The 14778-nt window shown below is 36.4% G+C and overlaps 1 protein-coding gene across 1 annotated transcript; it reads left to right on the forward strand.

Annotated features, from left to right (window-relative positions):
- The first annotated feature begins 623 nt into the window (after window positions 1-623).
- LOC107585150 (occludin) lies at window positions 624-10436 on the forward strand. The gene is made up of 8 exons (XM_016272045.1): window positions 624-893; window positions 4271-5029; window positions 5363-5527; window positions 7816-7949; window positions 8044-8247; window positions 9347-9518; window positions 9655-9696; window positions 9836-10436. The coding sequence occupies exons 2-8, from the start codon at window positions 4286-4288 to the stop codon at window positions 9980-9982; spliced, it is 1608 nt and encodes a 535-aa protein (XP_016127531.1). The 5' UTR covers window positions 624-893; window positions 4271-4285; the 3' UTR covers window positions 9983-10436.
- Window positions 10437-14778: the final 4342 nt, after the last annotated feature.

Consider the following 14778-nt stretch of genomic DNA (forward strand, 5'->3'; position numbering starts at 1 on the left):
GTTGACATATCATGGCTGTGACAAAGGAAATATCACCATTAGGATTTAAAATATTCTAAAACTAAAACTTAGCAGAGCCTGTCTGACACTGATGTGCTCTTTAGAGGTGAACTGTGGCAGGAGGGTCCTTTAGAGTGACAGCTGCCCCTGATATCCCCTGATTTTATGGCATTTTATTGAATGTCTGACGGTGTTGACAAAAAGTGGGGACGCAACTTTAAAATCTTATGAAACATGCATGTGTCGTTAAAAAAAACAACCTTGCTTTGAAATGAGATACATTTTTATCCATTTGATTGCATATGAAGGATTGAACCCTTCTCTGTGGACACACTGTTTTAGATGTAGTGAGAGGACATTAAGAAACACAGATTTGGTATAGTAATGCGAAAAGGAATTTGAAGGTGATAATTGTGTTAAATACATTCTATTATTAATCCCTCATGACATTTAAAATTGAAAATATTTTTATTTTTTAAAGCTAATAGCAGTTACCATTGCTGGACCTGTTTTGTCCCACGTCTGAAGAATGACTGTCCTACTTCACGAATCCTATATTTTTATTTTACACTGTCACTTTAAAATTGTAATTATATATATATATATAAACACTTTAAAACACTAACAATCATTAACTCAGCTTCCTGTTCACCTTAACTTTCGTCCTCCTAAAGAGCCAATAAGACTGATTGTGTCAGTAGCAACGGGTTGAATCGGGTTTAGAGTTTCAGGCCCAGGTCTTTCACACAAATCACCATGAGCAGCAGCTGTCTGTCGCAGGTATTCACATCAAACTCAACTCAAACACTAAACAACACTTGACAGAAAACTGTCAAGCTTAGAAAAGAGGGACCAAGCCAAACAAGGAAAAGCCCAGTGGCTGTTGTGTTACGGTAAGTTACATAATGTTTCAATTATTTACCACAAAATGATAGACCTTTTTAGAATGGATAGCACTCAACGCAAAAGTGCAGAACACCGACATGTCGCAGTACTTTTTAATCTTGTGTTGTCAAATCATACCAGTTGCAGTGTTTCATGTGATTGTAGCTGTCACAAATCAGATAAGATTTTGTGACAGTTACATGCTTGGACCAATCTAAAATGATATCGGTTTATTTTCAAGAGGAAAGTTGTAAAATTATATTTAAAAAAAACAAAAAATATATATTTTCTTTATTCTTGAATAGCTGTCCCATCAACATGCACCTGTGAGGCTGTATAGCTTGCTAGGTTGATTTTCAGCTCTTGAATTATTTATTCACTCTTTTCAAGTTACCACAGGTGTGCATCTCACCATCTCTCTAAAGCATAATTAACTAAGAGGATACGGTATTTGAAATATTCCTGTTAGCAGTGCATCTCTTCACCTCTTTTATTCACATATAATGTCTGTATATTGCACTTGGGGGATGCAACAGAAATGTGAGGAAGAAAACTTACAGCATGGAAACCCCCAATGACTGCATCTGCTCATGTTTCTCTGAATTATTCAGAGCATCTCGTCTGAATTGCAGTAGCCTGATGAAGGGAATGATGTTTAAAGCTGGACTCCAGATTGTGAATGTTGTTTGTGCTATAAAGAGGTGTGTTCTTTCTTAATTATACTGTTAGATCAGAACTCTGAAAGTTCCTGTAGATCTACGGATAGAGTTGTGCGCTAACAATTGCATGTTTGTAATCCCAGGGAACAAATGTAGTGATAAAATGTATAGTTTAAATGCAATTTATGAAATTTTGATAAGCCAACTGTGCTGTTTGTGCATTTGAGATGGTCAGTGTTTTAGTGACGGAGGTTACAGGTACACTGGTAATTGGACAAGTCTTTATGAGTGAGTCATCAAATGATTAATTCAAACAATTCTTTCAAACTCACTAATGAATTCAGGAACAAAACAGGCGATAGTTTTTATGAGTGAGTCATTGAATCAGTCGTTAAACGAATTCGTTCAGAAACGCTGACTGATTCAGCAAGGCTGTGTATGATGCGATAATTAATTATGCTTTGTCCTGTTGTGAAATTGTTTCATCTGCATAGCAAAAAATAGACACATTTTTATATAAAAACAATATAATTCGCAGTTGTGCCATCTGTGCTATTGTGGATTTTATTGGAATGCTGGATTGACCATTCAAAAGAAATAACTGGACACCAGAACTATTATTTCTATATATTTTAAAAATAATTATATGTATAATTGAGATTATAATCATGTGGGTGATGGTAATTGAGGGCAGCACATAAGTGTTGAGTGGCAATGTGTAGTTTCAGTGTTGTTTTATTATACATTTTTATATAGACTGTCATAGGTTTTATTATTGTTTTGAATAAAACTTTTTTTATATATATTTTCCAGTTGTATCTTAATTTGTGTAAGATTTTGTAGTTTTGCTTTTGTTATTTTTATCCCTCCAGATGTATTATTTTACTATTTAGTTATATTTTATTTATATTTTAGTTTTAGTCATTTTAATACTTCAGCTTAAACATTTATTTTGGTTAACATAAATTTTATATACATACATGCATACATGCATACATGCATACATACATACATACATACATACATACATACGTCTTACAGGGAAGTCGTGGCCTAATGGTTAGAGAGTCGGACTTGTAACCCAAAGGTTGTGGGTTCGAGTCTCGTACCGGCAGGGATTGTAGTTGGGGGGGGGAGTGAATGTACAGTGCTCTCTTCCACCTTCAATACCATGACTGAGGTGGCCTTGAGCAAGGCACCGAACCCCCAACTGCTCCCCGGGCGCCGCAGCAGGGGCTGTCACGTCACTTCACTTCTATATATACAGTGGAAATGTATTTACATGTGAAAGTTTGGGAACCCCTTGCAGATCATAGAGATCATACAAAATGCATGTTATTTTTTATTTAGTACTGTCCTGCGTAAGATATTTTACATAAAAGATGTAAAAGACATATAGTTATATAGTTATATAGACAAAAAAATAGCTGAAATTATTAAAATAACCCCCTTTAAAAGTTTGGGAACCCTTGGTTCTTAATACTGTATGTGGTTACCTGGAAGATCTACGACAGTTTTTTTGTTTTGTGATGGTTGCTCAAGAGTCCCTTGTTTGTTCTGAACAGTTAAACTGAGCACTGTTCTTCAGAAAAATCCTCCATGTCCTGCAGAATCTTCAGTTTTCCAGCATCTTCTGCATATTTGAACCCTTTCCAGCAGTGGGGGTGAAAACGTTTTGAATTTGAAGATCAGGGTAAATTTAACTTATTTTGTCTTCTTAGAAACATGTAACTATATTCTGTAGCCTCTGAATGGCAGTACTAAATGAAAGAATATGATATTTAGGCAAAATAAGAAAAATGTACACATCTCCTATCTGTTCAAAAGTTCGGCTCTTAATGTATGGTTTTTTTTTTCCTTCTGGAGCATCAGTGAGCGTTTGAACCTTCTGTAATCGTTGCATATGAGTCCCTCAGTTGTCCTCAGTGTGAAAAGATGGATCTAAAAATCATACAGTCACTTTTGGAAAAGGTTCAAATATGCAGAAGATGCTGGATGCTGGATGTGCAGGAGCTGGAGGATTTTTCTGAAGAACAGCAGGCAGTTGAACTGCTCAGGACCAACAATGGACTCATGAACAACTATCACAAAATATAAAAACAGTCGTGGATCATCCAGGAAACGACACACAGTATTAAGATTCAAAGGTATGTAAACTTTTGAATGGGGTCATTTTTATAAATTGAGTTATTATTGTTTCTTGTGGAGTACATATAAACATCTGTATTGTGAAATAGCTTATTCAGGACAGTACTAAATAAAAAATAACATGCAATTTTCATGAGCTCTCTTATTTTGTTAAAATTATTAACATTTGCATATTCTGCAAGGGTTATGTAAACTTAAGCATAACTGTGTGTATGTGTGTATATATATATATATATATATATACATATATATATATATATATATATATATACATACATACATACACACACACACACACATATATATAATTGCATACATATGTATATATACATGTATATATTGTGTTCATCCATATTTCAATTTAATTACGATTTTAGTTTTCATGTTTTGTTTACAATAGCAACAAATGGTCTTCTCGCCACAATTAAAAGAGTTATGCTCGTCCATATAATTTTTAATGATTAAAACAAATGACTGCAGCTCTTTGTCTGAAAATGAAGTATGGTTTTGGTTTCAGAAAGTTATATCTGTTCCCAGATGATCTCATGATCTAAATTTGACCTCATTTCTTTTTTCAGATTATCTCATGAATCATGTATGAAACACAGCAGTATGACAGTCCACCGCAGTACAGTCCACACTACGTTGCCCCATCAAATATGTACACATCCAGAAGTTTCTACTCTCAAAGAAGCGAGTATGGCTTATACTCTTCAGTGCCTGATGCTCCTCAAACGGAGGGAAACCCTCAGCACTTCTACAGATTGTTCTCCCCACCTGGCATCGTGAAAACGATGGAGGGACTGACTGCTCTGCTTTGTTTTGTTATTTTTGCCTGTGTTGCTTCTACTCTAGTTTGGGACATGCACGGCTACGAGGGAAGCATCGGAGCCTTCGTTGCTGGATCTGGAGGCTATGGGATGGGATCTGGGTACTATGGAGGAAACTATGGCTATCAGAGATCTTATATGACACCCTACTCAGCAAAATCAGCCATGATCTCCATGGCAGCCCTTAATTTCGTAGTATCTTTGGCCATCCTAGTGGTTAGTTTCTCAAAGACTTGGTGTGTGCATGGAAAAACGTTTTACTTGACAGTTTTAGTGGTGGATGTGGTTCTGGCGATTCTACAGTGTATTATAGACATCATATTCGTCATTGGGGTGAATCCCATGGCCCAGAGTTCACAAAGCATCATGTACAACCCCATCCTGATGATGTGTCAGACCTCATTAGGGACTCCCAGCATCAGCGCTGGAGTTGGAGCAGGCTTCCCAGGTGCATATCCGTCCATTAATCGATATCTCTATCACTACTGCTTTATGGATCCTGAGGAGGTCAGTATGCCAAGACATACACTCTTAAAAAAAGGTTATTTATTTGCATCAGTGGTTCCATGAAGAACCTTTAACATAAATAGAACCTTTCCATTGCACAAATTGTTATTTATAGTGGTAAAAGGTACTTAAGATTATTAAAATGTGCTTCAGACAAAGAAAAATGTGACCGAAAGGTTCTTTGGGGAACCTAAAATGTTTCTTTGGTGGCATCGCTGTGAAAACCTCATTTTGGAACCTTTATTAAGAGTGTAATTTTCACTTCTTATTGCTCTGTAGCTGTAGTTTCACTGTAACATTAATTGTTTTAAATCAGTGTTTTCTTAATTTTAGGCTGTGGCTCTGGTATGTGGACTGTTTGTCACGATTGCCCTGGCTGTTGCAGCCTATTTTGCCTATAAGACTCGAAGCAAAATATGGCGTCATGGCAAACCTAATATCTACTGGGAGGAACCACCTATCCTCAGAATAGACAGGAGCCAGAATTTACAAAACTGGGTGAGTTCATAAGTGGCCGTTCAGATTTATTGAGGTCATTGTATTGGCATTCAAATTTTCTGGCATATACATATATATGCTCAGCAAGTACAAAGGCTACATTTACTTCAAAAGCATATATATCAACAGTAGTGACATTGTGAAATGTTGTTACAATAAAAAAAAAAATAAAAAAACTGTTTTGTAATATATTTTAAAAAGTCATTTATTCCTGTGTCGGCAAAGCTGAATTTTCAGCAACATTACTCCATTCTTTAGTGTCACATGATCCTTCAGAAATCAATCTAATATTCTGAATTGCTGCTCAAGAAACATTTCTCATTACAGTTTCTTTTTATTCAAGTCTGCAATTTTCACATGAAAGGTGCACATTTTCAAAACTCCTACTTAAAAAAAACAAACTAATCTCACTTGTAACATTTCCAGTCAATCTTTCAAAACCAGATCTCATCTTTTCATTACAGTTATATATATTTTCAGTGCACATAATCATTGTTTCAAAACACAAGATTTTTGTAATATGTAATGAGAACATTTGGTTTAACACCAAAACAAAACAGTATGATCTTCTTTTAGTTTAGTATAATTTTAATAGGCAGTTAATTCAACAGCAAATGATGCAAAATACATGTTTACAATCAGCCATGTTGCTGAATTAAAGATATTACAGTAATACAGGCTACTGTACTAATTGTGTAGAACCATTCTCTGCCAATACATGAATTGTTCTCACTGTACCATATGACTAAGTCTGTATTGTAGTTTTGCCCTCTTAGGGTGACTTACTGTCGTTTGCTAGTCTCTACCATGGTAAAGCCTTGTTAAAATTTACTGTAACAATAATTCATTGTACTTATCAATTTTGGAAATTGCAAACCATGCAGTTCTAAAGAATCTTTATCTTGTATGGATTTACCAAATGGTTCACTGATTAACCATTAAGATCGGTTAGATTAAATCATAGACAAACGTATTGAACTGGACAAGATGGGAGGGAAATTAAAAGTTTGATAATAATAGCATTATAAAAGGCAGTTACTATGATTAAAATGTTTACAAAAAAAAGTTTTTTTTTGTGATGACGCAATTGAAAATGCTAAATAATTTGAAAAATGTTTTAAAGTGCATTTTGATCTGTTGTGATATTAGTACTATATGATATTAGTTTTGAAAATATACAACTTGCTTTTGAAAACTGCAACAAAAAAATTAAAAAGCTATTATCAGTGTTGAAAACAGTTGAGCTGCTTAATTATTTCTAATTGAAATAATTAGGTTTTTTTATTATTATTATTTTGACTGTGTAAATATGTTTTAAGGAGGTTTTGCAAAATGAAACTAGGGGCCACATTATTTAAATATAGTGTATCTAAACCTGCGACACCAGTGCCGTACAATGAAATCAGTCATATGATCAGAATTGCCTTTGTGTTCATTATTTTAACACATCGGATCAATGATTGTAAAGTGAATTGCTCTCTTCATAATGACCGTTACAGAATAAAGGTCAGCTAACAATCTGAGCCCTCTCGACAGTCACAGATAACTTGCGTTCCAGTTACTATATAGGTGATGCATCATGTTATTTTTTTATAGATAAATATAACAGCTTGTGCAATTACTGATATTTTCATCCAAATGTACATTTGCTTTAGCTAAGTTTCTGCTTATTGCAGCTTGTAAACAATAGCTTCTGGCGTAATTATCAGAAAAAAATAGCTTTAGTATACAAACTCAACAAAATAACAGCACCGTTTTATTTATTAGGCTTTAAAACTCACCTTTTGCTCTTTAAGAGTAGTTAATAGTAGTTATTATTTGGTTCGCTGTGAGGTGAAACTTCAAAATGGGTCGTTCTGAATTCTTGGACTATGCAGTGACTTTCCTGGAAGTGACCTCAGATGTTGTTTGTTGCTGTTAAGACAATACACAGGCATTTTTGTACAGCCAGTGCCATGTGCAGCTCTCATCAAGTGTGCTTCCTGAAAGCTGAAATAATTACACTTCATTAGAGGAAGTGATGCACATGCATGAGGGTGGGATAATTGTGTTGTGATGGATTTACAGTGTCTTGGTGTATTGTGTCATATAAAACTGCTCAAGTGGTCTCTTAAGAGACCGTATTGTTCAGAGAAATCTGTGATGGTATTTCTGATTGTCCTCCGGTCTGATCTAGTTTCCCATCAGGTCATTCTGTGGCAGCTTTAGCGTCAGACTTAAACTGATTCATTACATGTTGTTCTGTGGTTCTTCCGGCTCCATTAAAACTTGTACACGGTCTGTTCCAGCGAAGCACTCAATACATCCCCACTGTGGTTTTATCAGAGAAGGCTTCCCCTCATCTGAAAGCAGAGAACAGCTTCACCTCCTACACCGAGGGAACCGTGAGCGTCTACAGCGAGGGTGCATACAAAAGCAATGTGTGAGTGCGGCCCGCCTTTCAGACCATGTTCAGGACAAGAAATTCTTACAAGTACCAATGCACACTAGCCTTTTCATTGCACTTTGTTTTAAAGGGATTCTGAGGACGTGAACGGTTGCTCCCCAGAGCCGTTGTACCAGAGTCGGTGGATGAGCTCCAACACTGTGGAGGAGGTTGAAGTGCAGAGCAGCTCGGTGCAGGAGAAACCTGAAACGTACGAGGTTGAGGATGTGCTCTGTGAGACGGGCTACACCACTGGAGATTTGGCCACTGAATTAGACGCATATGAGTTGGACGAGTGAGTTTCAATCATGAATACTTCTTATCCTTAAAGGAACACTCCACTTTTTTTGAAAAATAGGCTCATTTTCCAACTCCCCTAGACGGAAAATAAAAAGTTGCGATTTTCCTAGTTCCTAGCCATATCGGCCTAGAAAATCACAACTTTTCATTTTCCGTCGGTCATAGTACACAATGTAACTACAGAAGAGTCAAGTTTTAAGTAGTTTCAAAAAAATGTTGAAACTCTTTGGTCATTTTTGAGCGAGATGCAAACGGTCTAATCAGATTCAATGATCTATGCTAAGCTGCAGCTAAAAGTGCTCCCGTCAGACCCGGAGATCGGCTGAATGGATTCGAAAACAGTAAAACTCAACTGTTTAACTCTAGGGGAGTTGGAAAATGAGCCTATTTTCAAAAAAAAGTGGAGTGTTCCTTTAACATGACACACAGTTTCGCTCAATCTCTTGTTAAAAGGGTCATATGATGCTATTTTAAAAATCATTATTTTGTGTATTTGGTGTAACAGAATATGTTGACATGCTTTAATGTTCAAAAAACACATTATTTTTCAAATACTGTACATTTCGGCGCCTGGTCGGGAAATGTCACGCCGCTTACCATAGTCGCCTGCGAGCTTCAGTGTAAATATTGTGTCAAAATCAAATCAATTTGAGCGCGATTTAAACCCGGATGATTGTAACCACTCTAAGTTCGTCTGCCTTGAGAAAGCTAGCATGTCTCCGACATAGTGATGATAAAACTCGTTGCCTTCTCTAGTGCAGCTCAACCAGGTCTCGTCCCATTCGTCGATATTTGTGATGTCACAAATCCCAGAAAATATGCATTGTAGTCCAAACGAGTCGTTCGTTGTAGTTTTTGAAAAGTGATTTCTGTTAAATAAAATATCTCCTTTTGAAGTGGACTTTGAGCTTTGTAACTTTGCAGATCTTTTTATGCTCAAACAGCAACATTACAGCCTAACTAAAGTTGAAAAAGGGAAAAAGCATAATAGGACCCCTTTAAAAGAGCTGATGCAGTTAAGAATGTTTTTCTATTACTGTTCTAATAACAGATTGTTTTGCAGGATAGTCACTTGTTTTTTTTTCCTGCTACAGCTCTCATTCAGAAATTACAACTGATGATAAGCGCAGACAGTACAAGAAACAGTTTGATATCTCCCTCACTGAATACAAGAACCTCTGTGCAGAAATGGATGATATCAGTGATCAAATGAATGAACTGAGCCGAGAACTGGACACCCTCCATGAGGAATCCACCAAGTTCCAGGTAGGCATCAAAAACCAATAAAGTAAAATAATAAAGTTAAGAAAGTTTATCAGACATCAATTTTATGTTATATGATATAAACTCAATACAACCCATATATATATATATATATATATATATATATAATGTATCACAGGCTGTAGCTGATGAATATAATCGACTCAAGGATCTGAAGCGGGTAAGAAAAAAATCTTGATGGAGATTGATTTTTGTCCATCAGGATTAGGAGACTGATTGGCCCTAATGGTCTAAATCAGTCATTACAGTCATTTCATATTTTTGTCTGTCAATCCCTAATGCCCATTTATTTTCTCTAGTCTCCAGAATACCAGGCTACGAAGCTCCAGTGTAAAAAACTGAGGCAGGAGCTGTGTCATATCAAACAACTGGTGAAAAATTATGACAGAAGCTTTGCAAGGAGAGAGAAGACTAATATTACTGATCACCAGGATTTCTTTGTCTAAAACTGTACACATGAATGCATACACTGTATACATCTATACATCATGTCTGGGTCAATATAAAGTAGCACTTGAAAAAGCAAGATCATCCTACTTTTCTCAGATTATTGTAAATAACAAATAATCCCAGGCAGCTCTTTCACACTATTAACTGTCTTCTTAAAGTTGACGGTGCTAATTCTCAGACTGCATCAGTTCAGTTGTGTAATGATTTTCTCACCCATTTTAGTGCTATAACTGCTTGTGTCCGTAAACATGCATTTTGTTTCTCTGGTTCACAGATGTCGGCAGTCAATTTTTTTATGTTTTTCTGGTACTCCTCTGTCCAGATTTTCTTCAGTTCATCCTGAATCACTCTGTGTGCAGGTATCTAGTATGAAAGCTACCACTTGCGTACTTGATCCCCTGCCAACTAGTTTATTTAAATCTTGTTTCGGCGTTTTGTGTTCTACTGTTCTTTCAATCATAAATGATTCTGTCAACTGGTGTTGTGCCAGCAGCACTTAAAACTGCTGCGGTCACCCGTTCTCAAAAAGCAAAATACTGATGTGAACAATTTAAACAATTTTCGTCCAATATCAAATCTTCAATTTTTGGCTAAAATTTTAGAGGGTGTTGTTGCTTCTCAATTACACAATCATTTGACTGTTTACAACCTTTTTGAGCCATACCAGTCTGGGTTTCGGAAACTGCACAGTACTGAGACAGCCTTGGTCAAAGTTACTAATGACTTGTTACTAGCATCTGACGCTGGATCTGTGTCAATCCTTATCCTTCTGGATCTAAGTGCAGCTTTTGATACGTCAACCATACAGTATTACTTAGTCAACTCGAATTGGTCTTTGGGGTGATAGAGATTGCTCTGGATTGGTTCAGATCCTATTTAACTGATCGTAGTCATTTTGTTTTTATGAATGGTCACAGATCAGAGGTTGGTCCTGTTAGTACTGGTGTCCCTCAGGGCTCATTACTTGGTCCCTTGTTTTTTAGCATTTATACGTTTCCTCTTGGGCAATTGTTTAGATCTCTCGAACTGAACTACCATTTTTACACTGACGATACGCATATTTACATCCACTCTAATCCGGGCCAAGATGTGAATATTTCTCATCTCACACTGTCTCTCTGAGATTACGTTTGGATGTCTGAAAATTTCTTGTTTAAATAGTTTCAAAACGGAAGTTATGCTTCTCGGCTCTCCCCATAAATTGCGTAATGCTAGATCTTTAGCTTTGTCTGTTGATGGTGTTGCTCTGGAGTTACAAAGTAAATAAAAAAACCTGGGTGTTATTTTTGATCCCAGCTTGTCATTTGAGCCTTTCATGCTGAACACTGTTAAGACCTCATACTTTCATCTCAGAAATATTGCACGGCTACAACCTATGTTGTCTTTCTCTGTTGCTGAAAGGTTAATTAATTTCTTTGTCTTTTCTCGTCTAGACTATTGTAACACCCTTCTTATTGGAGTCTCAAAATCTTGTATTAACAAACGTCACCATTTACAAAATTCAGCAGCCAGAATTCTTTCAGGGGCCAGGATTGTTGATCATATAACTCCTGATTTGGAATTATTGCATTGGCTCCCGGTTAGATTTCTTATTGATTTAAAAGTTCTCATGTTAACATACAAGGCACTGCATGGTATACACAAGTATTTAAAAAGACAAAGATATTAAAATGAAAACTGTACATGTTGCCGTTTTGATGCGTTTATGTATATTAGACCGCCTGATACGTTTCACGGCCTAAATATGAGGTAATATTAGTCATTCACATGTATGATAAGGCTAGGAAACTTACATCTCACAACAAGAGCCAAATACAACATGCAGTCACCTGTAAAACAGTCAGGCAGTGCCAGTTTCTTACCAAAAACGGCCTTGTAACACAAACATAACAGACAGATAGATCCAATCACTCCTCTTTAGTGTAAAGTGAGCAGCTCAAGTGGGATGATACATTTAAAAATTGACCCAGCCATGAAAGACAAAGTCCGTTTGAGTCTCAACAGACTGTAGAGGTATTTCTTTTGGTCGACATACATAATCATACCAGGTAAAAAAAAAAAAAAACCATACCAGTTTAGCATTATCTGGTAAGTATGAAAAAAGCAAAAGCAAAAGCAAGAAAAGCAGAATAAAACCAGTAGAAGACAGTCTTGTGCATGTAGATGAACAACTTGCATGAAGAAAGTTCACTGGTTTTTCATCTGAAAAAAAGCATAACTACTTAATTTGTCATCTCAAATGCAGCAGCATGCAGTAAAGAAAAATAAATCATTCTCAAAGAGATAAGTCTGTACCTTAACTCAAAGTACAAATACAGTCTGCAATTGACTTGTCAAATGTGACCCTGGACCCAAGTGAAAATCGCCTTTAAAGTTGTCCAAATGAAGTTCTTGGCAATGCATATTACAAATCAAAAATTAAGTTTTGATATATTTACGGTAGGAAATTTACAAAATATCTTAATTGAACATGATCTTTACTTAATATCCTAAAGATTTTTGGCATAAAATAAAAATCTATAATTTTGACCCATACATGTATTTTTGGCTATTGCTACAAATATACCCCAGCGACTTAAGACTGGTTTTGTGGTCCAGGGTCACAAATGGTTATTTCACAAAACATGATCCAATCTCTCGCATTAGCGTCTGCAAATTTCAATCTCTCCTCATAGAAATACATTAGCATTGATAGGGAAAAAAAGAGCTAAAACCAAGTAGTTATCAAATGCCTAAGTCCCAATTCTGACTTTTAGTTTGGCTTGTTTGGGTTTTTGGATGTCATCATGTCTACTTCCTCCTCCTTCAGGCTTTCTGGTACACAAGGACAGGACAGAGCAGAATATGAGGGGGACTTGATTTCCTGCTGCCTCCAGGGACAGTCTAAAGTGACTTTCATGTTTACACCCAACTGACAGAGCTTGTTGTTTAGGGTTTTTACCAATTTCCACTAAATAACTCGCTAAGAAACTGTACCTAACATCTTACCTTTGGCTAGCAGATAACCAAGATTTCTCAAGTCATTTTTTAAGAATGCTTCTAGGCCTCATAAAACAGTTCACACAGAGCATACATCAAGCCTTCTGCCATGTACTACTGAATCCACCATTCCCACAGTATTAACCTTTTGCATTAGGTGATCCGGTGAATATCAGAAGTGAATGTGTGGTTGAAAAAACACAATCACACTGAGATAGTTTGGTTTCATGGTCACATCTGATAATGGTTATTGTCCGGGTGCGTACGGCCAACTGATGGCACTGCCAGACAGCTGCATGTCACGGATGAGCGTCTCGATGGGCGTTTTGCCCACCAGGCGCATGAAGAAGAGCTGAGAGATGAGGTTGGCGGGCACGGCCCTCAGAGCGGGCAGTCGCAGTAGGAGCCGTCCGAAGCGTTGGGGCTGCCCGGGGTACTGCATGCGCTCGTACTCGGTCAGGGCCACCTGAGCTTTTTCCTGCAGGCTTTCCACATGAGCCGGGTCTGTCAGCCCACACGCATCTAAACACAAAGAACACCAGATATTCAGGTATGAAACTAGACTCCAAACTAGACTCCCTCTAACTCAACTGGTAAAGCATGATGCTAGCAAGGACAAGGTCATGGTAGAGCTCAACAATATGGAGAAACGCTGGCCTGAGTCAAGTTGCCAACAAGTCACTCATTTCCAATGGGAAGTAGTATAAGTGAGAGGTACATTGAGTTATGTGGAGCTTTCAGATCTGATTTGGTTTTGGATACAATGAAAGAATCGAGTCGAATCAAAACTAGGATTGTGAGGTGAGAACTGCAATTTTTGGACTTAACATTTGATCTTTAAATACTATTTCTGTAAAATGTGTGGTAATGAATATTTATGGCAACATGCTATTTTGATAGTCCACTCTAATGTTCTCCTAACTATAAGTAACTTTGCAACTACATGTCAAATACCAGTCATCAACACCCATTCTACTGACTAGTAACTTCTTCTACTAACCCTAATCTTAACCTAACAGTCTAATAATAATCTAAAGTTAGTTGACAAGTTGCAAATGATCAATATATAGTGTAAACCATACTTATGCTCCAAGTAATTATTTTATAATTATTACATAATAATTTACATTCATTAGCCCTAGAAAACAGCCTTCTATGTTTTTCTTTTAAACCTTTCGCTGGTCATTTGTTTTATGTGGGTATATTCATAAATGTACAGTTCATTTATTTAACCATAGTGAATAAACGGAAGGTAATGGCTGCTTCACAACCAATTTGAAGGTTCAGTGTGTCCGCCTTTTAGGGACAAAATGTGAAAAAATTATGCGAATGTCAGAGATAGTGGAAAGTTGGCTTCATTGTACGAGTTTGAGGTCAACTGATGGCCAGTGTTGCACTGTCATTTGTTATCACGCCTTGATAACTTAAACATTTAGTTGCACATTATACCAATTTAAACTTGTCACAAGATAAAATTTTCTAGCATGCTAGCAAGTTTTGTAGAAATTGCAAGAACGCATTACAAATGAAGTAAAAACTAATTAGTAATGCTTAGCCATGTATACCAGCACTTCAAGAGTTAAGAAATTAATGGCTTACATTATAACAGTATCATTTTCAGCAATGACTTATTACAGTAAATTTCTTCTTTGTAAAATAAACACGTGTGTTTTAAATGTACATGTTTTCAAATATAAATGATAAATTAAACCGATATTTAATGACGATGATAATGATTGTTTTTAATGATTACATATAAAGTATGTAAAAAAAAAAAAAACTAAATTCTGATCAATCTGTGGTTGGACTAAGA

Source organism: Sinocyclocheilus grahami, unplaced genomic scaffold (genome assembly GCF_001515645.1).
Source record: "Sinocyclocheilus grahami isolate Dianchi unplaced genomic scaffold, SAMN03320097.WGS_v1.1 scaffold5.1, whole genome shotgun sequence".
Lineage (NCBI taxonomy): Eukaryota > Metazoa > Chordata > Actinopteri > Cypriniformes > Cyprinidae > Sinocyclocheilus > Sinocyclocheilus grahami.